General features: G+C 47.3%; 1 protein-coding gene and 1 long non-coding RNA gene across 3 annotated transcripts in view; one reads left to right on the top strand and one right to left on the bottom strand.

Annotated features, from left to right (window-relative positions):
- LOC143475232 (phosphofurin acidic cluster sorting protein 1-like) overlaps window positions 1-24,288 on the bottom strand; it is a 33,933-nt gene extending 9,645 nt beyond the window's left edge. Inside the window, exons 1-13 of one of the 2 annotated variants that reach the window (XM_076973016.1) lie at window positions 23,857-24,288; window positions 6,333-6,420; window positions 5,902-5,991; window positions 5,533-5,658; window positions 5,235-5,379; window positions 4,863-4,954; window positions 4,645-4,722; window positions 3,973-4,032; window positions 2,109-2,269; window positions 1,501-1,594; window positions 860-940; window positions 645-766; window positions 329-461 (exon numbers count right to left, since the gene is read on the bottom strand). In XM_076973016.1, coding sequence (XP_076829131.1) covers window positions 329-461; window positions 645-766; window positions 860-940; window positions 1,501-1,594; window positions 2,109-2,269; window positions 3,973-4,032; window positions 4,645-4,722; window positions 4,863-4,954; window positions 5,235-5,379; window positions 5,533-5,658; window positions 5,902-5,991; window positions 6,333-6,420; window positions 23,857-24,005 — 1,419 coding nt within the window. In that variant the 5' untranslated portion in view covers window positions 24,006-24,288. Of the gene's footprint in view, window positions 1-328; window positions 462-644; window positions 767-859; window positions 944-1,500; window positions 1,595-2,108; window positions 2,270-3,972; window positions 4,033-4,644; window positions 4,723-4,862; window positions 4,955-5,234; window positions 5,380-5,532; window positions 5,659-5,901; window positions 5,992-6,332; window positions 6,421-23,856 lie in introns of both variants that reach the window. The other variant, XM_076973015.1, reaches the window with a different exon arrangement.
- LOC143475697 (uncharacterized) lies at window positions 12,271-13,477 on the top strand. The gene is made up of 2 exons (XR_013121089.1): window positions 12,271-12,899; window positions 13,199-13,477. It is a non-coding gene; the product is annotated as an uncharacterized LOC143475697 (long non-coding RNA).
- Window positions 24,289-25,919: the final 1,631 nt, after the last annotated feature.

Genomic DNA, 25,919 nt, shown 5'->3' with positions numbered 1-25,919 from the left:
ACACACACACACACAGATGAGTCAAGTCAACATGAATAATTCAAACTGAATCAGTGGAACTAGGCAGCACAACGCTCCTGTGCATTAACATTACTTATTTAGAGCGACTCCTACGCCCAAGATGGGGGGATGAGAGGAGGAGAGAAAGAAGGAGAGACCAACAAACGGAGAGAGAGAGCAACGCATGACGAGAGAAAGAGGATTTCAGATGTATGAAGGCTAGCATTATTTTTCACGACAGGATTAGTGCCGTGTGTGTGTGTGTGTGTGTGTGTGTGTGTGCGTGCGCGCGCGTGTGTGTGTGTGTGTGTGTGTGTGTGTGTCTCACCTGTGTGCTGTGTCCTAGTTCTGGGGACCTCTCGCTGTCCGAGCTGTTTGTTCGTTCACTCAGTGGTTTGGAGAGCTGACGCTCCTTCATCGGAGTACTTCGCTTCTGACGGGGTGTGTGCACGCCCTCCAACCTGATACACACACACACACACACACACACACACACACACGTTAATTTTCTTCATCCAAGTCCTTAAAAAAGGCTTGCAATATGCACTAGTGTTATCTGAGTGTGTATGTGCATGCATGTATGAGTATGAGAACGTGTGTGTGTATATGTGAGCATGTGTTTGTGTGTGTGTGTGTGTACAGACCTGGGTGAGGGCATCGTTTGACCCTCACTCTTGCTACTCTTCAGTGGAGTGCGGGGTTTCTCAGCTGCAGACACAGTAATGGAGGGACCCATGTCCACAAAGAGCTCCTGGTCATTCCCCTCCTACACACACACACACACACACACACACACAATGAGACCTGCAACAGTAAGATATGTGAGCGTTTGTTTCTTTGAACCAGGTCAGTATCTCACCAGTCCATCTGTCTCCTTCTGCACCTCTTCCAGGTTGCGACTGCGTGAGTGTTTAATTTTATCAGAGGGGGGCTGCTCCCCCTGCTGGACAAACACAGGAAATACAACAAACCCTCAACACCTCATTACTGCAATTGCTGAAATTACTTTAAATCCAGTAACATAATAATGCTAGATGCTCAGATAGAGTGTTGGTCACTGATCTATTATGTACTGACCACTGGAAGTGATTTTCAGCTAAAGTGCATTAAGAAATTATCCAACATTCTCTACGGGATGCAGAATAAACATGGAGTCGTTTTTCATGACACAGTTGTGGACTGAATTTCACTGACACCAGGAATCAGCAGGAATTCAAAGCAACTGAAATGCGCAGATTTATGGGTAGACGTGAAAGCAAAGCCTGGTGTGTACTGTAATGACTCAGCCCAGTTCGGCTCAGTGTGGCCTCTTCATCACTACACCCTCCTCTTCATCCCTCTCTCCTTCCATGGTGTCCCCCTATTCACCATCCCATCATTTCTACTGATATATTTCTAATCCTCCCAGTTTATCCTCACATCATGCTCGTTCACAGACACAAGAAAAAGGAGGCGCGCACACACACACACACACACACACGCGCACACACACACACTCACAGGGCTGAAGGGTTCTCTGGTCAGGCTCCCCTTGCTGTTCAGGCTGCCAATCTCTGTTTGTGAGCTTGACTGGGACATTCCCTCAAAGAATGGCCTGCACAAACAGTCACACCACACACAGTCAAACCTCACCTGATGGCCCAAACCCCGCCCACATGCCCAGGGCTCCGCCCAGGTGCTTCACCCCGGCCACAACATGTGTGCCCCCCCACTTTTCTGCATATTTGGCCAGAATTGTGGAATACTAGCCTTGCTGTGTTTACATTCTGGAGTTACACGTACAAACACAATTAGTGTGAAATAAAACATTCTTGTGTTGAGGCTACAGTTAATTCGGACTGATCAGACTGATTTAAACAGAGTGAGTTCTTCACTAATTACAGTGATTTTGTTAATGATAGAGTGCACGCTAGAGGTTACCGTGCCAAGGACGTTACAGACATTACTCACCACCAGAGGGCGCTCTATACTCCATCTCTGACTTCACACTGTGGTGTCCATGTCGATTTAATATTTGACTGTGTCAGAGTCATATGAATTCTTACATGTATGTAAGTGTGTGTGTGCACATGGCTGTGTGCGCATGTGTGTGTGTGTGTGTGTGAGACCTCAGCTTTGGTTTGGGCGTGCTAAGGATGCTGTCGGTCTCCTCCAGTTCTGGTCCACTGTCGCTGGGGTTGTACATCTCCAGACTGTCGTACAGCTCATCCAGATCTTCCTCCACTTCCTGTATCTGCTCACGTGACACGTGCTCCAGACCGAAGCCCACCTACACGCCCAGGCCATGGAGACAGGAGACACGTGACCCTTATTCTTCACGCCACATTACACGTGTGTGTATGTACACACAGACACACACACCTGTTGCACTCTTTTCTTTTCTCATATTTATATATATCACGCAGTATACACACACACACACACACACACACACACACACACACACACACACACACACACACACCGTGCTGCTTGAAATTGTGAACCACTCAAACATGGCCATTGTTTTCTAAAACACAATGAAATAATAATATGAAATCACAATTTTAAAGTAGACCTTCCACATAAAGGACACACAGTAAATAATTTTCATTATTTATTCAACAAAAGTATTTTCTCAAAGAAACGTATGCGAGCTCTTAGTTAGTAGCTTGTAGGACTTCCTTTTGTAGCAGAGTGTCTCGTATCTGCTTTTTGAGATGTTTGCCCAGTCCTCCTTGCTGAACTCCAGTTGAGAGGTTGGAGACATCTTCAGATCTTACCACGTTTCTATGGGATTGAGATCCAGACTTTGACTGGGCCAATCCAGAGTGCAATTCTTCTTTCTCTTAGGACATTCTCTGGTAGTTTTGCTGGAATGCTTTGGGTCGTTGTCTTGTTGCATAATCCATTTCCGTCCCAGCTTCAACTCCCTGAATGACGGCAGGACATTCTGGTCATTTGTTGATGGTCCAGAATTGATGGTTCTCTGGATAATATGGAGTCGTCCAGGTCTGGAGGCAGTAAATCAGGTCCAGACCTTCACATCTCCACCACCATGTTTCACTGTTGGGAGGAGGTTCTTCTCTTTATATGCAGTGTTGTCTCTCCTCCAAACATGGTGTCTGTGATTGTGGTCAAATAATTCAATTTTCAACTCATCTGTCCAGAAAATGGACTCCCAGAAAGCCTCTGGTTTGTCTAAGTGCTCTCTGGCAAAGTTTAAATGGGCAACCATGTTGTGTCTTGGATAACAGATGCTTCCTTCTAGCAACTCTCCCATGAATGCCGTGTCTATTGATTTTTGCCTGATTGTAGACACATCTACAGTTCTCTCAGATGCTGCCAGAGAGTTCTACATCTCTCTGGAGGTGACGTGTGGGTTGGTCTTTACCCGAATTGTTATTTTTCTGGCGCTTCTTGGTGTGAGTTGTGATGGCTCTCACCTACTGGGTGGAGTTGTGGTGATATGGAGTTCCCTCCATTGGTAAATCCAGACTGATGGGGTTACCATCTTCTTCCTGATGTCCTCAGATGTCTCCTTTGCTCTCAGCATTGTTCATCTGTGTGCTTTACGCCTTGGCACAACAGTGGTTTGGCTGGCTTCCTCTCCCTTGGTTGTCTCCTCTGATTGGTCTGCGTACTTGAGCACTCTTGTGTTTCACATGAGTCTTTTACCCAATTGTGGTTTACCAATTGAGCTGTGGTTCAATTACTTCTGCTCATGTTCTGATTCAGTGTTTCATACAGTCTGGTGGCAACCTACACATTTCCCTCAAAACAAGTAAATGGAACTGATGAACATGAAACTGATACTTCATATTTAAAAAGTCGGTAAGACAACTGAGAAATCAAACTAGTCAAAGAGTTCAAAGTTTCAAGCAGCACTGTAGATTATGTTTGAGAGATTGAGGAAGCGAGAGAACATGCCACAGAGCAGGACAAGTGGAGAGGACTGCAGGTCCAGGACCAGCAGAACTAACAGGCACTTGCCTCGTCCGAAACTTTAAACCTCTTCAGCAGGGCCACAAACTTCTGCTTGATATTGGGCTGCTGTGGAGGGAAAGGGGAGTGTGAGTGGTTACACACACACACACACACACACACACACACACACACACACACACACACACACACACACACACACACACACACACACACACACACACACACACACACCTCAACAGGATTCCATCACATTTTGGCATAAAGGAATAGATTACAACCACAAACAATTTTAATTTTATTGGCGGTTTCTAGTCAGTCTAGACGCTGATGCTGGATTATTTGCAAAAGGCCCCATCAGATCCAATGGATACAGCTGTGTGTGTGTGTGTGTGTGTGTGTGTGTGTGTGTGTGTGTGTGTGTGTGTGTGTGATCACCCTTGTGTTAAATGAGGCTTAGTATATGCATTTATATCCATTAAAAGTGCTAAACTGTGTTATAAAGAGTGATACATTATCCTAGCAGTTTCCGTGATAATGACCGATGGTCCTCTCGAGTGTGTGTGTGTGTGAGTTTGTGAGTGTATATGTATGTGTGCGTGCATATGGAGTAATGATCATTGGCATTTATAATCACTCATTTCTGATTTACTTTTGTTCAGTTTGGCTCATTCCAGCTCTACAAAGTTTGGGTATTACTTTGTGTGTGTGTGTACTTACTCTGGTGATTGCCGCACTGGATTGAAGTTTACGTCGAGGTTTCTTCTTTCTCACCTCATCATCTTCATCAAACAGATACTGTGAATGGAGACATGCGACACACACACACACACACACACACACACACACACACACACACCCTTTCTCATCCTGTTCCTGTCTATCTGCGTCCTCCTGTTCTCCCTCATCAGCAGACAGACAGGTTCCGTCTCCGTTACCTGTCCATGGACCGGGTCGTCACTGCCCTCCTGTTCTGACGAGTAGCTCTCCTCGTCCTCCTCAGAGTAGTTATCTATGTCTGGAGAGCGATCTGAACAAGTGTGAAAGAAAGAACAAAATTGAGAGAAAATGTAAAAAAAAGAGAGAAGGAGACAGCAATCAAGTGAACAGAAGGAAATAAAAACAAATGAGTCAAACCTCAGACCCAGCCAGTGGAATAGAGGAGGACACAGTACAGTAGACACATGCTCCTTAAAGCTCACCAAGACCAACGAGATCTCCAGATCAATGTGATCTCCAGCTCCACCCCAGTTAATCTCACTGGCGTCAGTTCTCCGACACACACCCACCCTCATTCCCCACACTCTCACCATTCATCTTGGCTTTGGGCCCCTCGTGGTCGATGGGCTGGCTGGACAGGGAGTAGACCCGCACCTCCGCCACCGGTACCGACGCCTCCTTCAGCTGACTGTGGAGGCCCAGCACCTGGGCACCTTCAGTAGGGTGCTGCATTACCTGGGTGGAGGCGGAGAGACGAAGACAGACGAGAGAGAGAGAGAGATAGATACAGAGAGAGAGAGGTTTCATCACTAAAATAACGATGCTGTCAAACGCTCTCTCTCCCTCCCCGACGGGTCGGCCGTACGGGGCTCTGTGCGGGACTCCCACCTCGGCCATGTTGATCAGGCCCAGCGCGAGGGTCTTGTAGCCCAGGATGGTGCGGTTCTTGTAGCGCTTCCTCCGCTGCAACATGATCTGGAGCTTGTTGGCATCGCGCTTCAGGAAATGTGGGTACTGCGACACACGGGGGGGGGGGGGTCAGACGAGACACGGGACATGCTGGAGTTCTGTCACAAGGTGGTGGACATCACGTTCTCCCTCACCCAGTCAAACCAAGATGTCTTACTTCAAACCCAAGCCGTGTAATTCAATAACTCATTTAAAATGAAACTTGGAAGCCTGTCGCTAAAGTTATTTTAACAGTTGCTGTGTAATAAGGGCCGTAGGACTCTGTGATACACGTGTATATGGGGATACCTGTAATGAAAAGGTCAGCTGCAAGTCAGTCTCGGTCAGTCCAGCTGAAGACAATAAGATCTCATTGGAGCGCAGAATTCGCTTTGATCCCTGGAAAAAGAAGTAAAGAGAGAACAGGAAAAAGAGAGAGGGAGGGAGGAATATGGCAAGAGAGGGAGAGGGAGAGGGAGAGAGAGAGAGAGAGAGAGAGAGAGAGAGAGAGAGGGAGGAAGTGAGCAGATGGTGAATATTTTTGCACTTTCACACTTCTGACAGCAGATCTTCCGTGAGGTTCCCATTAACACTTCATTCTGAAAGGAAGGAGAGAGGAGAAGATGGGGGGGGGGGCAGAGAGGAGGTGAAGAAGAGCACAAACAGGAAACTGACAGATACAGACAGAACCGGAAAGGGGGGGGGGGGACATAGTGTGAAGCTTCCAGTGTAACGTGTACCTGGAGTTTGACGGCGATGACGACGGAGGTCAAATCCTTGTCCAACTCCTTCAGCATCACCAGTTTCTTCAGAGTCAGATTGAAGAGCCTGAAGACACAGGAAGCTGGTCAGATGAGCAGACGTGATCAGCACCCCGCAGACCTCAGAGTCCACCTGCACCTGGGGCTAGCTAGCACGCTAGTCAGCACGCTCGCTCGCACACACCGCTGGAGACTAGCAGCCCTGGGGTTTACCAGAATGATTCACACAGTGCATCGAAGACCAATGTGACGTTCAACAATTCAAGTCTTTCCATAGTAGGGCATCACTGTAAAGGAACATTTCTGTTTGTTATTACTGAATGTGTAATTGAAGTGGTTACCATTGGGTGACCACCTCACTGGATGTTTGAGTACTGGTGGTCTATTTAGGCAAAAATACATATTATATTATGAAGTACTGTCTAGTTTAAGTTTAATGTACATATATTAAAAATGGTATCAAGCATGCCTATTCTTTTGGCCAGAATTCTCTTCTTTTGTACATCCAAAAATACACGACCACACGTGCATGCATGAGTGCATGACACACACACACACACACACACACACACACACACACACACACACACACACTGCAGTAGTCTGGATAGACCAGGAGTACTAGCATATTGTGCGTGTGGCTTTTTGGGCAGAAAGAGAAGGTCACTGTGGTGAATTATTCACAGTCCGCTGGGACGCCGAGATGGAACCTGAAATAGTGCAGTTCAATCAGGCCAGAGCTCAGCAGCATGGATCAATTACAATTACACACACACACACACACACACACACACACACACACACACACACACACACACACACACACACACACACACACACACACACACACACGCTTGTGCGCACACTCACTAACTAGACAACTTGCTGCAGTATACACACACACTTTCTCTCTCTTTAGAAGTGTGTGTGTGTGTGTGTGTTTATTACAGGTATTGTAAACCTCCTGTCTGGTCTGTAGTAGCCAGACGGGCAGATTCAGCTGATGGTGCAGATGTATATAACAGTGCTGTACGCAGGTCGCAGTAAGTGCTCAACGTTCCCTGTAACAGCAAGCGTGAGGGTTTGGAGTAGTTCATCAGGCCCGACACACACAACCACGTGCATGAGCAGAGCCCCGCACACACCCGCCCTCCGCCCGCACACACCCGCCCTCCGCCCGCCCCCACCCGCACACACCCGCCCTCTGCCCGCACACACCCGCACACACCCGCCCCCACCCGCACACACCCGCCCTCTGCCCGCACACACCCGCACCCCACCCGCCCTCCACCCGCGAATCCCCATCTGGACGACTTGCAGCACACCCCCATTTAAAACAACGGTGAGCAGAGCGCAAGACACTGTCAGAACAGGTGGGCAGGGCCCAGAGGACTCCGTGGGTAACAGTCTAATGAATAATTCATAGGCTATGTGGGTGGGGCAAGTGTGTTTGGGGGGGGGGGGGGGGGGTCCACTGTGCCGTGGGAGTGATGGACAGGACAGGGGGAGAACTGAGCTTCCATCTGGCTAATGCCACCATTACTGAAAGCGTCATTAGAAGAAAGCCTGGCACAGTGAGACTCCAGGAGACACGCTGAGACACCACAGAGGTGCACAAGCACCTGTAATAGACCAGGACGAGGGGGCCAGCTGAGGGCTTTAATGGCAGAAATCCTTTATTTAGGTTGGTGGAAACACACACACACACACACACACACACACACACACACACACACTCACACACACACACACACACACACACACACACACACACACGCCAGGCTAAGCTATGATTGTAATTAATCAACAGGCCACCCTAAAAACTCATTACTCCACATCAAAAGCTCTCTGTCTCCAGGAGGGTGAGCTCCTGGTTCCATAAACTACTCCTGCCCTGTCACGAGCTGGGCGTCCTGGGTTTGGGAGTCAGGAGAGATGTGCCATTGTCCACAGGTCTTGCCCCCACCAGCACAAGTGTGTCCATGTTTGTTTGTTGGGGGGGCTGGTGGCTCCGTTTGATTGAAACTACCACTAAATCCATAGAGACATGAAAGAGGATCTTATGTGGCAAGGAAGCCGATCAGTTAATCGATAATTCAGATCAGGGGTCAATCAATAGCAGGCAAAGCAGCTAAGATACAAGACCAAGCAGAAAAAAACAGCTCAAACTCTGATAAACGGCCATTTCTGAGCCATACACACACACACACACACACACACACACACACACACACAGCTACAAAGCTGACCAATCACCGCTCAGGCAAGACAGCTCATTCTGCTGGTGTGTGTGAAGCTTGTTGGGATTTTTTTATTGTACGTTGCGTACGACAGATTACGTTATCTACATATTCACAGATTAGGTTGCACAAGGGTAGATGCATTTTCTCCACCCCTGAGTAGGTGGGGCTCCAGGATGGGCGGAGCCTCCTTGAAGATCTCCAGGACGGCTGCAGTAGCTGGATTGAGTGTGAGGCAGGACGACGCGTGTGATTCTATGATCATTCACAGCACGCGTGTGATTCTGCTGCCCAAACACCCCTCACTGATCATTCACAGCACGCGTGTGATTCACTGATCATTCACAGCACGTGCGCCCGACGTGTGATTCTCTAAGTGCAGGTGCCAAAGGAGGCGTAACAATACACTCTAGCAACACTCCTCCATTACATATTCTGGTCACACACACACACACACACACACACACACACACACACACAGCGCAGTGACCACATTTGACCTTGTCAAGATTAACACATGGTTCATTTCCATAGCCACATGCACTCACATACGCGCTCACACACACACACACACACACACACACACACACACACACACACACACACACACACACACACACACACACCTTCCACCCCCAGTGGATCCCATTATGCGGTAGATTTTCAGTGACCTTAAGAAGGTGTGTGGGGAGTGGGCCGGCCCTGCTGGGAGGGGTGACTGTCCCTTGCTGCCTTTGCTATCCAACACATTCATCCCTCCATCACGTTTCCCCTCCCTGCCCCTCATCATCCTCTCACTGGTGCAGTTGTACCACCTCTCCTGCACCACAGCCTGGGGAGGGGGAGTCTGTTGTTGCCACATGCACCAGCCCCTACACACACACACACACACACACACACACACGCACCAGACCCTACACACACACAGACACTTTTAAAGCCTACTGGGGGAAAACCAAATACCTTTTCCTTTTGATCCTGGAGCCTGACCCGAGTCCAAAATCAGACGATCTATAAGCTTTGATCTTTCAACCCTAATGTGCAAACACTCACTCTTTCACACAGACACACTAACACAGAGAGAGAGAGAGAGAGAGAGAGAGACAGAGAGAGAGACAGAGAGAGAGACAGAGACACACACACACACACACTCTGAATCCTGTTGGGTTTTAAACCCAGTGAGCTCATATTTCTCTCCACACACACATTCAAGACATTCAAGATCTGATATTGGATCCCCTTCCTGCCCAAATACAAATATGAACTATTACAAGATGAAGTAAAGATCTGATCTGAGGTCCGAATCTGCTTATCCCAAAGAAACAGAGCTGGATAACATGCACACATTTTACTTACACATCCTAGTCCTGGATGTGAATCCTAGTGTGAAACGAAATTCAAACAGCACCATGTAGTAAGAACTTTCAGCTCGCAAAGCTGAAAGAACAGATGTGTGTGTGTGTGTGTGTGTGTGTGTGTGTGTGTGTGTGAGACCAGAGGGACGCGGGACTGATCACGTGCCTCTTCCTCTCCAGACGGCGCGCGCAACTCATCACTGAAAACTTTCACCTCATCATTAATAGAATTTATATAAAGACTACCACATCGATCTGAAGGAGGGCTGGGGTGATATATCGATAATCTAGTAATGTGCAAAAATTACCGACTGCATTTTAGAAATGAACAATTAGATCACGGTTGTCTTCCCATTTAATAAACCGATAATTACATTTGGTTGCATTACAACAGCGCGTTACACTGGTGGACCAGGACAACGTTACACTGTGTGTGTTGAACATGTGAGAAAGGCCTGCAGTCTCCATTCAGTCTGCCAACTGCATCCGGTCCAGTTCCCCAAGGCGATAAGGGGCATTTTAAATGAGCCCAGCTCGGTTTTAAAAGGTGTCGGTGTACCCAGCGGAACACACAAGCGGTTTAAGATATTACCGTAGAACAACAGAGGGCTCGAGTTGCCCAGGAGGCCTTGCCTATTCATTTATTAGAGTATCTGGGTGGAAACAACCTTAAGATGACTGGCAAGATTTTTTTCTGAAAGGAATTTAAATTCTAGACACGCAAAAATAAATGTTTCTTCTACCAGCAGGAGATAGATACGCAACACACTGGGGTGATATTAGAGGTGAATTTGTTTAACGGTAAGGAGAAATGTCTGGTTCCCAGTCCTAGTTTGGAGCAGTTCGGCTCATGTGTGTGTGTGTCCCAACTGTGAAAGGCACTGAAATAAAAGGAGCTTAAGCAAGATACTATCAGAGAAGCTGAGTGTTCAATGTCAAGGTCAAAGCAAGAACCTCTTACACACCACCAACCAGACCTACTCGAGCAGACCCAGAACTCCTCATTTGATCTCAGACCCGTCAATGACTTTGTTAAAACATTTGACAAGAGTAAACTCTGTATGAATGCGTGTTCTCCGTGGGAATAATCAACATGCAGCTCACACAAACAGACCAGCCAAACGCATCACTCCATCCTCCAAATACACAGCATGCACACAGATTAATAAAGTGAGGCGGTTCATTAGTGCGCATGCACGCCTGTCAGTCAGTGCTAGTGCTGTGTGCTTCCTCACGCAGGGGTGTGTGTGTGTGTGTGTGTAAGCAAACGCTCTTTTTTCATAAAGTATCTATTGATCGGCACGTCTCTCCTCGTTTCATTAAACATTTTGTGCAGCTCATAGTTGACTAAAACACGCACAGGGGCGCGCATACACACATCTCTGCATCGTGAATTGACTTCATAGTGAAATAATGAATAAATCTGATGCATTTAGTTATTCAAGCATGCCAGTCTTCATCCCACAACATACATAAATAATACAAATATAATTCAGTAATTACAAAACTTCACTATGTTCTATATGAATTACTGGTATGCACTGAATTAAACTAAACCAGTTTGTCTGTTCTCCACAAGCAGTGTTGAATGGTCATAGGACTCATAAGCAGACTGAACTGAAACGCTGTCTTTGTACATAGCTCAATAACAGAGACTCAATCTTTGGAAACTTTCTAGAAGGGCCAACATGTTATTTTGGGATTTTGTGAAAACTGTGTTTGGCATATATTCAGCTTGGTTGTTATCTGCCAAAATACAAGCTGCATGCATCATTGTTTAACCCCATTTAAAATGTTTCCAAATAACTGTCATGTTATGGGAGCTTGTACGGTAACACATCTTACAACACGGTTTACGATTCGCTCACTGCTTTCAGAAAGTTTACACTTGAGTAATTTGGTCATTTAAGCAACAAACAACTTCATAAACAGGCCAGGATATCTTGGCAGAGCTTCCCAAGAGTGCAGGCGAGCAAAGCCTTGGAGTCGGGATCACATCTGAAGACAGCAGAACGTGGCATTGTGGGAGATTACACATTTAATGGATCAGTCGCTCATTCTGTCACTTCCTCTAAGAGGATGACATTTTCAAGTCGTCACTTCAGCTAATTAACGAAGCCAGCACAGTTACAGTCAAACTTTAAGAAGCACAAATGTGTCTGTATTGGAGTTATTTTTACATCTTTTCTGTTCTTTCCATCTTTTTTATTCTGGCGCTCAGGGAAACCTCGGAAAGGTCAGAAGAATCCCTATGATTAAAAATAAAACACTTCCTCGTTTCGATGGCTGACCCTGCACTCAAAACACTTAAGACTAATGGCGCATTTCCACTAGGGCCTGCTTGGCGCGGTACGGTACGGTTCGCGACGGTTTGTGAGTGTTTCCATTAGTACCAGTACCCTGTGAGCCGGCCCCTTTGGGTACTTTTTTCGTACCGACTCGCTTGAGGTTCTAACCGTTCCGAAGCGGTACAGTTCTGTGACGTGGAGGAACAGCATGACACTGATTGGCCAGGGAGTGTCGTCACAGGTTGCGTCAGGAGAGCGACTCCTCCGCTATGCTATGGACTCCTCAGCCATTTTTAAAACCCAAGGAGCGAAGTCTGTTCCCTGGTCAAACGCCGAGGTACAAACCTTTCTGTTAATAATCAGCGATCAAAAAATCCAGGGCGAACTGGACGGGGCCACTAGAAATGTAAAGGTTTTTAGCGAGGTTTCCGCGCTAATGGCCACTCATGGCTACCAGCGGTCCGTTCAGCAGTGCCGGTCGGTCCAAGCTAAAAAAGCTTAACGCGATTACCGGGCGGTGAAGGACCATAACGGACACAGCGGAGCAAACCGCAAAGACTGGAAATGGTTCCAGCAAATGGATGTCATATACGGTCACCGGCCAGCCAGTAACGGAAGAGAAAACGTGCTGGACATTGTCGGTGCTGGAGGCCACGGAGAATGGTGAGTGTATTGTGATTTCACAGTTTTACTACTAGGCTCGTAAAAGATGTAATATGAAGGTAATATGAACGCATCTATTGTAAACGCAGGAATTTAGAGCTGTGTTTGTAGTTAATGTTACCACCACAGTCACTACTGTACAATAGCTAGCTCTTAGCCTTGCTAGTTGCTAGTTAGCTGTAGCCATAAACACAGCATGAGCAGCGATGACGTGCTACACATTTTGTGCAGTTACGCTATATTGTTGTTGCTTTCACGGGAATGCTTGTGTTTAATATTTGTTATTTTTTACGTTCAAGATTCCCCTTCCACTGACGAGGCGAGCGGAGTTGGCGGAAAATGTTTCCTTCAACCGGGCTTTCCTCGGGGTGCTTGGCGAACTTGTGAACACCATGCGAGACAGACGCCAGTAAAAGCACACAAAATGTTGCTTGTAGTACTATAAATATTTATTTCATATAAAGCTATACGTATATATTTGCTTTTTGCACTTTTTTAAAACTATAACTATATTATTTACATATGTTGTACTTTAAATATCTATATTTCATAATAAAGTTTGATTTCATTTGATTGTATGACTGATGCTTTTTATGCAGGGTGTGTTCAGCTTGTTTGAGTAATACCAAATTATTATCAATAATTAGAGCAACCACATACAATAATGAAGATAAAGATAAATAAGATACAATAATGCTATGTGTTAAGGGGCGTCGACCGGTGTTGTGGTCGTATACAAATGATGTCACGACACTACAACCCGCGCGCCAACAGCGACTCCACCCACATTGGGGTGGTTCACCATTGTAATGGAAACACAACGCGACCGTACCGTTCCGTTGCGAATCGACCCGTACCGAACCGTACCGCGCCAAGCAGGCCCTAGTGGAAATGCGCCATAAGTCAGGGCTTCAGCATTACTGCACCTTTAAAAGGCAGCCAACATGTTCCACTTCTTAGCTGTCCAGCACAGTGGGAAAATCACAGCAAGTGACCACACATCACCGATATCACATACCTCCCACGTAAGGGACACAAAATATATACATTTTCCATTATTTATTCAACAAAAGTCATTTCTCTCAAAGACCTGAAAATCAAAGTGCAAACGTATGTGAACTATTGGTTAGTAGCTTGTAGGACTTCCTTTTGTAGTAGAGTGTCTCGTATCTGCTTTTTGAGATGTTTGCCCAGTCCTCCTTGCAGAACTCCAGTTGAGAGGTTGGAGACATCTTCAGATCTTACCACGTTTCTATGGGATTGAAATCCAGACTTTGACTGGGCCAATCCAGAGTGCAATTCTTCTTTCTCTTAGGACATTCTCTGGTAGTTTTGCTGGAATGCTTTGGGTCGTTGTCTTGTTGCATAATCCATTTCCGTCCCAGCTTCAACTCCCTGAATGACGGCAGGACATTCTGGTCATTTGTTGATGGTCCAGAATTGATGGTTCTCTGGATAATATGGAGTCGTCCAGGTCTGGAGGCAGTAAATCAGGTCCAGACCTTCACATCTCCACCACCATTTTTCACTGTTGGGAGGAGGTTCTTCTCTTTATATGCAGTGTTGTCTCTCCTCCAAACATGGCGCCTGTGATTGTGGTCAAATAATTCAATTTTCAACTCATCTGTCCAGAAAATGGACTTCCAGAAAGCCTCTGGTTTGTCCAAGTGCTCTCTGGCAAAGTTTAAATGGGCAACTTTGAACTAGAAGGAAGCTTCTGCTCTCAAGAAAGAACAATGCCTATAGATTTTTCGCCTGTACATTTATCCCAGATGCAGCCAGAGAGGTCTGCAGCTCTTTCAGTGGACGGATGGTGCTAGAATCTTTTGGAGACGGGTAATCTTTCCCCAGAACGATTGATGGCCACCACCTTCTTCTTGGTGTCCTCAGAGGTTTCCTTTCCTCTGGATATTGTTGATCTGTGTGCTTTACGCCTTGGCACAACAGTGGTTTGGTTGATTTCCCTTCCCTTTTAATCAGTGTGACTCAAATCTTTTCCCAAGGTTGTCTCATTTGATTGGTCTGCTTAATTGACTACTTGAGCACTCAGTGTTTCACCTTTTACTGTGAGCGGGACTTGAACCCGGTCCGAAAGGGGCTTCCTTTATCCTTCATGTTTACCTAATTGACTTTACCAATGCAGCTCTGATTCAAGGTTTCATGTAGTCTGCTGGCAACCTACACATTTCCCTTAAAACAAGTAAATGGAACTGATGAACATAAACCTGACGATTCACATACAAAAACGGGTGATGATAAAATAAGAGAATCATGGTAAAACAGAAAAATATAAACTACTCAAGGCGTTCACAAACCTTCAAGCAGCACTGTATAATTTTTCTGGATCAGATTTAAACCCCATCAACGGAAAGTTAATTCCAGTCATATACTTCAAACGGTCCTCTGACCAGCTCTAACTGTTCAAAACAATGACAGTGTACATGAATCACTTCACCTGCACCAGTGGAATGCAGGCAAGCTCGGGTAATGAAGGGGTGAAGGTCACCTCAGCTAGTCTGTGGATACACACTTTGTTTCAGGCTCTTAAGCCTGCAATCAAAAGATCTTGTGGTTTGACATACCACGGTGTGATGACAATAGACTTCACTTTTCTGTGGAGGGTGAGTGTGAATAAGTGCACACACGTGAGACGTAAGAATGCTTTTATAATGACATTCTGAGCAATTTCGTCATTGCAGTGCAGAATGTTTCTTTTCTTTTTTTATACTATTTTTTCCCCCGCCAATCATGATTATGAATGTATACGGTGTTCTCATTTTGAGACCATTTTATGCATAGGCTGATGTATTTCTATTTCCACCTCTCCCTCTCTCTCCCTCGGTCTCTTTGTTGAAGAGATGGGGTTCTTCTAAGAAGGAGCAGGCCACAAGAGACTGAAAGACTCTTCAATTTAAGCCGTGACAGTCAGCGCCATCTGACAGTCCAGACATCCACTCGCTCCCTCCTCTTCCTCCTCTTCTCTGATCACATGTAATAGGACCGTCTCCCTCCATCCAATTCCATCACGCCTGTACCCTCTCTCATCAAGTCCTTCTCATTTTCTTCCTCTCCTTCACTCCACCTCTCCCCATCCCTCCTTTCTTCACCCCCCCCCCCCCTCCCCTTCTTGGATGCGGTACAATCCCAGATATGAACTCATCCTCTCTCTGAGATAACACACAGCCAACAGGATGTGTGTGTTTGCTGACACACATGCGTGTGCCCACGTGATGACAGGCCATTATGATTACACCGTGTCCACAGAGACATACTTAGATTTCAATTCATATGTGGGTGCAGAAACGCATGCACACCCCCACACAATGTCTGGCACCATGCTTCCAGGGTGGGCACTTGGAAGTGTGTGTGTGTGTGTGTGTGTGTGCGCGCGTGCATGTCTACCACTTCTGCAGCCTAGCGAGATAACTGTTCAAATGGGTCGGCCCAGCTGGCTAAATCAACTTCGCTTTCCCATGAACAGTAAAGCGGTCTGGTCCATCCACTCAAGAACCGACAGCAGGTGAAGACATGGAGTTATGACCAGCAACTCATTTGCATACGGACAAATTTAGTCGTCATGACAACACTCGTTCAGGTTTTTTTTTTTTTTGCTTCATCACAGTTAGAGGTGTAACCCGCCAGAAGAATAACAAGATTACAGCATGTAGGTACAGCACCCTGTGGTTACCACACACACACACACACACACACACACACACACACACACACACACACACACACACACACACACACACACTCCCCATCTCGAGGTGCTGTCTAGAAGTGCATTTTTACCACTGCCAAAAAATGGAAGCCAATGTGCTTCAGAAGTGTCTGTGTGAGGGTCTGCAATAGATCCTGTGTGTGTGTGTGTGTGTGTGTGTGTGTGTGTGTGTGTGTGTGTCAGTGTGGCTGCAATACGTTTTGTTTTTTTTTTGTGTTTGTGAAATGCGGTTTGTGAAACACACAGCAGAAAGGAAAGGACGGAAACGCCCATATTGCCATAGTGACCCTCTGCAAGCTCAGCTTTCACAAGCCGCCCTTACACACTCCACCTCCGTCCGACACGCACGGGAGCAGGCGCATGTGTGTGTGCACGCACGTGTGTGTGTGCACGCACAAACACCCCTAGGTGTCTGAACCCATCGGCCTCTTCCTCCATCGGGAAGCTCTAACAGGAAGGATGCACATTCTTCACTTCCTCACAAACAGACCTCTGTCTCGGCTTGTGGCCTGGGGCTCAATCACACACACACACACACACACACACACACACACACACACACACACACACACACACACACACAGAGAGAGAGAGATAAGGCGCTCGCCTGGTTAACTGTCTAGATAAAAGAAAAGTTCTACAGCTACAAATAAGTTGGTTAAGGGCTTATTATTATTATTATTATTATTATTATTATTTTAGTAAGGTTCTCAGCTAAATGTTCTTAAGCTGGTCTCACTAGAACTCACACACACTCTACAGTGTGTGTGCTACAGACACATTAGTGCTAATCATATTCAGGAGAAGCTAACATTGCCTCATATTCACTAAAGGCTGCTAAAGGGGACCATGCACCGACTGGAACACCCCTAGCTGAGGAGACACGCTGGTGTTGTTGTGGGGGCGTGTTATGAACAGATAAGACATGTCTCTACGAGTACACACTCCCACCCACCAACACTGGGAGCTCTGCACACACACCCGCATGAAGATAAAGCCGGAATCACCAAAGACGTCACAAACTCTCACACGCACGCACAAGAGGCAGAGAAGGGCCCCAACCAACATTCACAGGGAGAAGGAGAGAGACTGAGAAGATATGTTGTTCAAAGGTGGGTGGGTGGGTGGGGGTGTCAGAGGGAGTCACTAGGTGGCGCTCAAACGTGGGTAAAACCTGATCCACAGCAATAGCACCTTGTCTGAAACACACATGCCTTAAATGTCTTTACACTGGCTTCCTCAAAGTAATGGTTATTTCTCCTTTGCTGAAATTGGAGTGGGAGTGATGTCATGTTTATGTCAATCTCAGTCATGTACTGGCTGAAGATTTCCTCTGACTCACAAACTCCAATGATTACAGATGTCATCGCACAACAATTATACCACAATGACACGAAAAAGTTCAAGGCTGGCCCAATCATCAGAGTTTCTAACAATGTCCTGACTCAGAACAGACGGACAGGACACACAGCTAAACACCCCTCACTCCTCCCACGCGCAGCTAAACACCCCTCACTCCTCCCACGCGCAGCTAAACACCCCTCACTCCTCCCACGCGCAGCTAAACACCCCTCACTCCTCCCACGCGCAGCTAAACACCCCTCACTCCTCCCACACGCAGCTAAACACCCCTCACTCCTCCCACGCGCAGCTAAACACCCCTCACTCCTCCCACGCGCAGCTAAACACCCCTCACTCCTCCCACACACAGCTAACACCCCTCACTCCTCCCACACGCAGCTAAACACCCCTCACTCCTCCCACACACAGCTAACACCCCTCACTCCTCCCACACACAGCTAAACACCCCTCACTCCTCCCACGCGCAGCTAAACACCCCTCACTCCTCCCACGCGCAGCTAAACACCCCTCACTCCTCCCACGCGCAGCTAAACACCCCTCACTCCTCCCACGCGCAGCTACACACTCCTCACTCCTCCCACGTGCAGCTAAACACTCCTCACTCCTCCCACGTGCAGCTAAACACCCCTCACTCCTCCCACACGCGGTGAGCTTCCCCTCGGATCACTGAAGCATGCTTATAATCATTTATTGGACCGGTCACAGGTTGTCCCAAGGAGCGAGCGAGCCGTCCATAAAGAGGGAGCTAGCGACGAAGACGGACTCTGCACTTGGACGCCTTTATTTAAACCTGCAATGTCAGCAATTTTACAGAGTCACGTGGTCAGTAACATTTCACTGTTGTAAAATTTGTAACAAAACGGAGCTTGAAGTCAATGTGTTAGTGGGTCAGTGTGTTGGAAGATTAATATTTTGGGTGGTGTGCGTGTTCATGAAAGAGAGGAACTAATTAGTTTAGGTTTCGCTTCAGGTCTAGTTTTTATCATTATACAAAATTCCAATTAATAGCCTGTCCTGTAGTTTTAGATTAAGTTGTGTTTTCCACTTTTCTGGAGGCAAAGGAGCTTGTAACTAGTTTCGCAGGGGATCGCTGAACTGCTCTTAAATCCGATAAATGTGTTGATACATTGCTGAGTAAAAGAAAAAAAAACTGCTTTCAAATCAGCCACTTCAGCTAAATTAGAGTGTCTGAGGATCGGAGGAAGAAAAACCAAACCAGAAATGAAACAGCGAAACACGGGAGAGGAACCCGACGGCCAACACGCACAGTGGACGGAGGAACGGAGAACAAGAGTGGGCAGCCAATAGGAGGAGCCCGTGCCAAACACGCATCACTTCCTGCCAAGCCTGACAGCTCCAGAGCCTTTGTGACAGGAAACAGGAAAAACGAATTAAAAACTGCGAGAGGAAGAAGAAGGGAGGAACAGAACTGGGCTCTTGTGTGGAGAACAGCAGCAACAACCTCAAATCTATCTAGCGTCCTACAAGACAACAGCCTGAAACTTCAGTTAGTTTGATGACCTGCTTGTAAACTGGGGTGGTGGGAGGAGCTTAAACAACAACGAAGCTCATTGGCTGGTGCTGGGCTCTAGGAGGGCCCATGTCCGCTGGCAGCCAATGGCTAACAAATGGGTTATTGGTTCACTGGGCTGAGGTGTGTCTGCTCCTCATTCAGTCCTTATGGGACCATTTCTAACTCCTCAGGTCAAGGGAGCTTTATACTGACACACACACACACACACACACACACACACACACACACACACGGCGTTCTCAGCCTGCATTCTCTCATCACCAGCACGTAAGCCTGGATTGCAATGCAGGCATCATCCTCTGTTCACCCTCGCAGGACCTCCTGCTGCTTCACCACCTCTGCTGTGGTGAAAGACACACCACCCGACACACCACCCGATCCGACACACCACCCGACACACCACCCGACACACCACCCGACACACCACCCGACACACCACCCTGCGGCCTCTGGGAGGGCAGCTCTGTTGCACTCCACAATACAGAACTGCGCTCTGTGCTGCTTTACACAGTTAAGTGATTATTCAATTTTCATGATGCCATAAAAACAATCTCTGAGGTCTCTGAAGTACCTCGGAAAAATAGAATCTTAAAAAAAAACATTGTGTTAGAGCATCAAATCCCTCAGTGCCCAGCAACACACATTCATGGTTTGATGTGCAGCATCGAACTGGCTTCAAACGGCATACATTCAAACAGAAGGTGAAAAGTTTCAGAAAGATTACGTTTGGTGTGGTACCATCAGGTTCTGTAGTTGAAATAACCACAGGGATCTATAAGGGCCGAGTTCAGGACAGGATCAAATCTCTGAAAAGATATTAGGACAAAAATAAGATTTTGATTCCCGATTTAAACAAATGGTTACAGAATTAACTGGAATTTACAGCTTTGGAAAAGGTGTAAACACCATCAAGCATATTCCATCATCATCATCATACCATTTTAGGATTTCATTTTTGTGCATTTAAATGGGTTTTTCTGTAATGAGCTGGAACAGTGCACAGATTTATGGTACATTCAATCGTGATTCTGTTCCAAAAATGCCCCAAGTATGTCAGTAAATGCTGCTGCTTTCCTGGCCCTCCCTGTGGCCCTGTGGCCCCTGTAGCCTGGTGCTCCATGTAGGCTGGTCTAAAATAAGCCCACGATGCAACTCTAAGTTTCTGAAACTTCATGTTGGACAGGAAGGGTATTTATATTCTTCACCGCGTCTCTTCCCAAGTCGTAGTCTGTCTGGAAACAAAGGAACAAGCTCCAAAAAGAATAAAACTAATCAAAGGCTTCGTGGTGACCACGGTGAGAGTGACGGCACATTGCGAAAGAGAAACAGAGACAGAATAAAACACTAACACTCTCTCTCTCTCACACACACACACACACACACACACACACACACACACCTCCACAAAGCAACCCACCCAAAGCCAAGTGAGTGTACATAACAAAACTGGAGACTTGTTCATGGGAATCTCCCGTAACGTTCTTCAGATACGGATGAAAGCTGGAGAATGCCAAACACCAAGCACAGTGTGATGGTGTCAGATAAACACCCAGTGTGTGTGTGTGTGTGTGTATATAAATAGGGGGGTCTGGAGATATGCAGACACCCCTCACCAGGCCGAATGCACGGACACACTCCCACTAGAGCTCAAGTGTGTATGGTGTAACTTGGGCTGGTGTTACAGTAAATGAAGGAACCCTTGCACAGGTAAAGCCAAGCTCAACGTGCTTGGTGCTCCTGCTAGACGTTTTTAAGAGGTGTTGGACTTTCTCAGGATAAACCTCCAGCTACAGGCTGCCTATTGCTGAGCAAGCCCGGGTCAGGCCTCAAGGCCCGTCAGCGTAGGGTCAGGCCCCACGGGTCAGCTGTGATCTGGGATATCAACTGGTGCCATTTTCTCTTGCTGCAGCACAAACTCCCTCCTTGTTCTATAGTAACTGAACACCTTACCTCATCTCTTTCCCTCACCATTCCCCACTGTGCATGCACTGAGGTGTGAGTGCGTCTCAGCAGGTAACGAGTGGTCTGAGCAAGCATGCCACCGCTCCCGTAGACACCCCAGGCACTTCGTGTTAAATCTTGTTCCAGCTTGTTCTGATATTGAGCAACAGCTCTCACTCTCTGTGAATCCGTGTTGTAAAACTCATCGTCAGAAGGCATTACCAGCAGCAGCAGGCAAACCAGTAGTCAAAAGGACCAGTGACAGCAGAGCCAGCGGTAACAGGACCAGTGACAGCAAAGCCAGCGGTAACAGGACCAGTGACAGCAGAGCCAGCGGTAACAGGACCAGTGACAGCAGAGCCAGCGGTTACAGGACCAGTGACAGCAGAGCCAGCGGTAACAGGACCAGTGACAGCAGAGCCAGCGGTAACAGGACCAGTGACAGCAGAGCCAGCGGTAACAGGACCAGTGACAGCAGAGCCAGCGGTAACAGGACCAGTGACAGCAGAGCCAGCGGTAACAGGACCAGTGACAACAGAGGCAGCGGTAACAGGACCAGTGACAACAGAGGCAGCGGTAACAGGACCAGTGACAACAGAGGCAGCGGTAACAGGACCAGTGACAACAGAGGCAGCGGTTACAGGACCAGTGACAACAGAGGCAGCGGTTACAGGACCAGTGACAACAGAGGCAGCGGTTACAGGACCAGTGACAACAGAGCCAGCGTTAACAGGACTAGTTACGGCAGAGCCAGCGATAACAGGACCAGTGACACCAGAGCCAGCGGTTACAGGACCAGTGACAGCAGAGTCAACTGTAACAGCAGCAGTAGTAACAGGATGGAGCTCGTGACTGGAACTGCTCTCCCGTCTCCCGTGTTTTATCAGCTGGATTGCAGTGGTACTTTTGCAACAGGGAATTTTGTAGCAGCGCGAACAAAAGGATGCGACACACTCAGCACTAACCGACTGCAGCGGAAACAGATGCAAATGAGAGTGACCGGCCGGCGCGTTTGCCTGCGGTAAACGCATTGTGTCCTTTGTAGGCGTATATATCGCCACTGTGTGTCTCGCCGTTACTCACTGATAATGACACATTCAGCAAACTAATGATCCGCAGATTTACTGCTCAATGCACTACAAACCGGGAGGACCTGCAATTGTTGACCTAAACCAAACACATCCTGGGTGTTCGGTGATTGTCCAAATTCCGTTGTGTTTGTATAAAATCATAACTACGTTGCAGGAACATTAAGTAAATATTGCTAGTCGAACCGAACCACTGGACTGTGGATGAATCCGCGAACTCTGAGCGTGATATTCATGCTTTCGTGGGTAGCCTATAAATTTGTTCTGATAATACCCAGAAAATGTTATAGTCCATTATATAGTGTGTTTTGTGATGAGTCACACTTTCTCGTGCACTGAGAAATACGCCACACTCTTTCCCCAAGGGTTTCTTTCTCTCTCCCTCTCTCTCACACACACGCACGCACACAACTGGGCGACTAATTCAACAGACATCTGGGACGGAGTATAAGGAGAAACAACTTGCGTCAACAAAACAGACGGTCTTACTTTCTCTCTCTCTCCCTCACACACACACACCTCTCTTTCACACAGGTGTCACGTGCTTCTCATTAAGCCGTATTAAAGCTGGAGTTAAGCTGCCGGTGAGTTTCAACAGCAATCTTCTCCCCATTAAAATTCTACTAAACAAAACCACATCAATTATTAATGGCCACCATCAAAGACGCAAACAGATAAATAATATTGCTGATTATTGCGCTTCTCCCAGAGGCTCAACCATTCAGTATCAGCCCGTTTCAGTGACTGGGGTTTCTCCCCGTCCACCGTAGGCCTGGCGAGCCCGAACACAATACCTCATCACCCAGTTCAAGTGGCCACAAAGGTCAACAGTTTGAAATGACCAAATAAATGGGTCCAAAAATGACCCAACAGCTTCTATTGCTTATTTAATGTAGTCCTCGTAACACGTTGCAGAAAACCACAAGACTGCGAACGCCGAGTCGGGGGTCGCACGAGGTGGTTCGGTCTCGTGTACGTGGACCTACAAAGCTCGGTTCGTTTGGACCGCTGACAGGGGGGGAAGGTTCACGTACTGACGGCACCAGAGACCCAGACGTGGTGTCCGGCGTGTCCACCACCACTAAGCGGCTCTCTTTGTTTTGCAGAAGTAAAACACAAAAAAACACGACCGAGTCTTTGTGTCTCCTCGACCGACGCACACGACCGACATTCAGCCCGAACCCGACCCGTTTTAGCCAAACCCGCACACACGACTGTGTAAAAGCTCACGGCACACGACGGTGTGCATCCGGCGGACAGAACCGCCTCTCTCGCCCCCCGGTCCCCCCCGGTGCCCCCGCCTCTTACCGCGGCACGCAGCTGGGGGACGAGCGGTCCACCTCCCAGGTGGCGTACAGGTTCATGTGCACCGGGCGGTTGGAGCTGATGGCCACCGGCTTGGAGGGCTGCGGCGACGGTACCCCTCCAGTCCTCGGGAGCCCTCCCCGCTCCGACATGCTGGAGGCGGCCTGTGTCTCAGCGCCGCACCGCTCGGGGGTATCGGGGCAGTTCGGCGGGGCTCCGCGTCCGTCCGCACGGGGAGAGGTGTAGGCTGCTCACGGTGGAGGAGCCCAGGCTGGTGGAGGAAGGCTGGCTGGGAGTGTTTCTCAACTCCGTTTAGGATGTTTATCGGTGCAGGAAGCGGAAATTTCTCGCTGCCGAGTAGAGCGGCGCTTGAGTGCCAGAAAGATACGCCTCTCGTTAAAGACGCACTACAAGCACAGTGTGTGTGTGTGTGTGTATGCGTGAGAGAGAGAGAGAGAGAGAGATTGGTAGCTTAGTTGAGGAACAGGACCATGACTTTAAGATCATTGAACAATAACACCAGTCGTCTCGCCTGAGTCATTGTATCCAGTATCCAGTGTTTGTCATAATCATCGATCCATTTATGTATTTTTGTATTTATTTATTTATGTTTTGAGGCGATTCGCTTTTTAAGCTCAACACCCGCAACACGTATGCCCTTGGTACTCAAAGTGAAAATGCCAAATCTATATAAGATAAAAGAAACCCCCCCCGACCCGTTGGGTGTAGTGAAGGGTGGATGTTCTTCTCTGGTGGACCTTCACCACCACCTTGGGGAGTAACCTGTACTCCATAATGGGCCTTTTCATTTACCACCTTATTACCGTGCTGATATTAAAGTGCTCGTTAGGCACCGTCGCCAGGGATGATTCGTCATGTTCATTTGCTGTCTGGACACACTGTTGTGAAAATTTAGTTAATAACTCCGAGCAAATGACTCTTTACACGTGATTATCGTGTATTATTATTAACACTGTTGTGAAAATGTAGTTAATAACTCCGAGCAAATGACTCTTCACACGTGATTATCGTGTATTATTATTAACACACTGTTGTGTAAATGTAGTTAATAACTCCGAGCAGATGACCCTTTACATGTGATTATCTTCTTACGGTAAACGTTGTGTGAATATGAGAATGACTAAAGTTTTGAGTCACCTACGCGGAGTTTCATAAGCGTACGAGTCATTTCCTGTACTCAGATCAGTCTGATTTATTTCTCATACATTCTGTGTGGATTAAACTTCGTGTACGTTTCATTTTTTTATCTTGTTTTTCTTACGATTCCTTCCAACACCACATACTTCAACAATCCGCGTGAAGGAAGTGCAGCACTTCTCGCGCGCGCTCCTTTCACGCGCCCCAGATCTTCAGATTAGGTTCAACGGGATTAAATTAGTTGTAATGCATGCTCGGTTTGATGTCACAGAACTGTAGCATTTAATTCCCAAACAGAAATACTCGGGATTGCGAGGGTTAAGAGCCAACGTCACATCACAAAAGAAGTTGGATAGATTGGAGTATCTTAATCTGTGGCTCAACTGTTCCCTGATCAGGCGATAAGGCAGTAGTTTAAAAACAGATCTGAGAACGGACCTGCCCCCTTTCTACATTGCAGACAACTGATTTCAACTTCACAAAGCAGGAAGTAGCACAGTACCCAATGACCCCCCCCCCCCCATTGATCAGTCATTTTCTCAAGTCTATATATGTTGATAAACCGGACTAGAACGGCATGTTGGGTTTTTATAAGGAACACTGGCAGATTCAGCCTCTGCTTTATCCAGTTATGTCATCTAGACTCACTGCTCAGGTGCTGAGACTTTGGCAGTCACACGTTCCTGCCGTCTCTCCCTCTGTGTTGGTCACTCTCCCTCTTAAGAGTGACGCACTGAAACACTTCTGCTCTGTTGGATAGTTGCTAGATTTTTAAAGGTATACAATATTATAAAAATGTGTGGAAGCTTTAAAGCTTCTTGTTCTCAAAGAAAACTCGGCAGCCTGATTGGCGTCCGACCGGCTGAAACGCGCCAATCACGTCAACCGTGAGCAGTGAACTTGGTGTG

The sequence above is a fragment of the Brachyhypopomus gauderio genome, chromosome 14 (genome assembly GCF_052324685.1).
Source record: "Brachyhypopomus gauderio isolate BG-103 chromosome 14, BGAUD_0.2, whole genome shotgun sequence".
Lineage (NCBI taxonomy): Eukaryota > Metazoa > Chordata > Actinopteri > Gymnotiformes > Hypopomidae > Brachyhypopomus > Brachyhypopomus gauderio.
The sequence above is the reverse complement of the archived record's forward strand: the minus strand, read 5'-3'. Positions and strand labels throughout refer to the sequence as shown.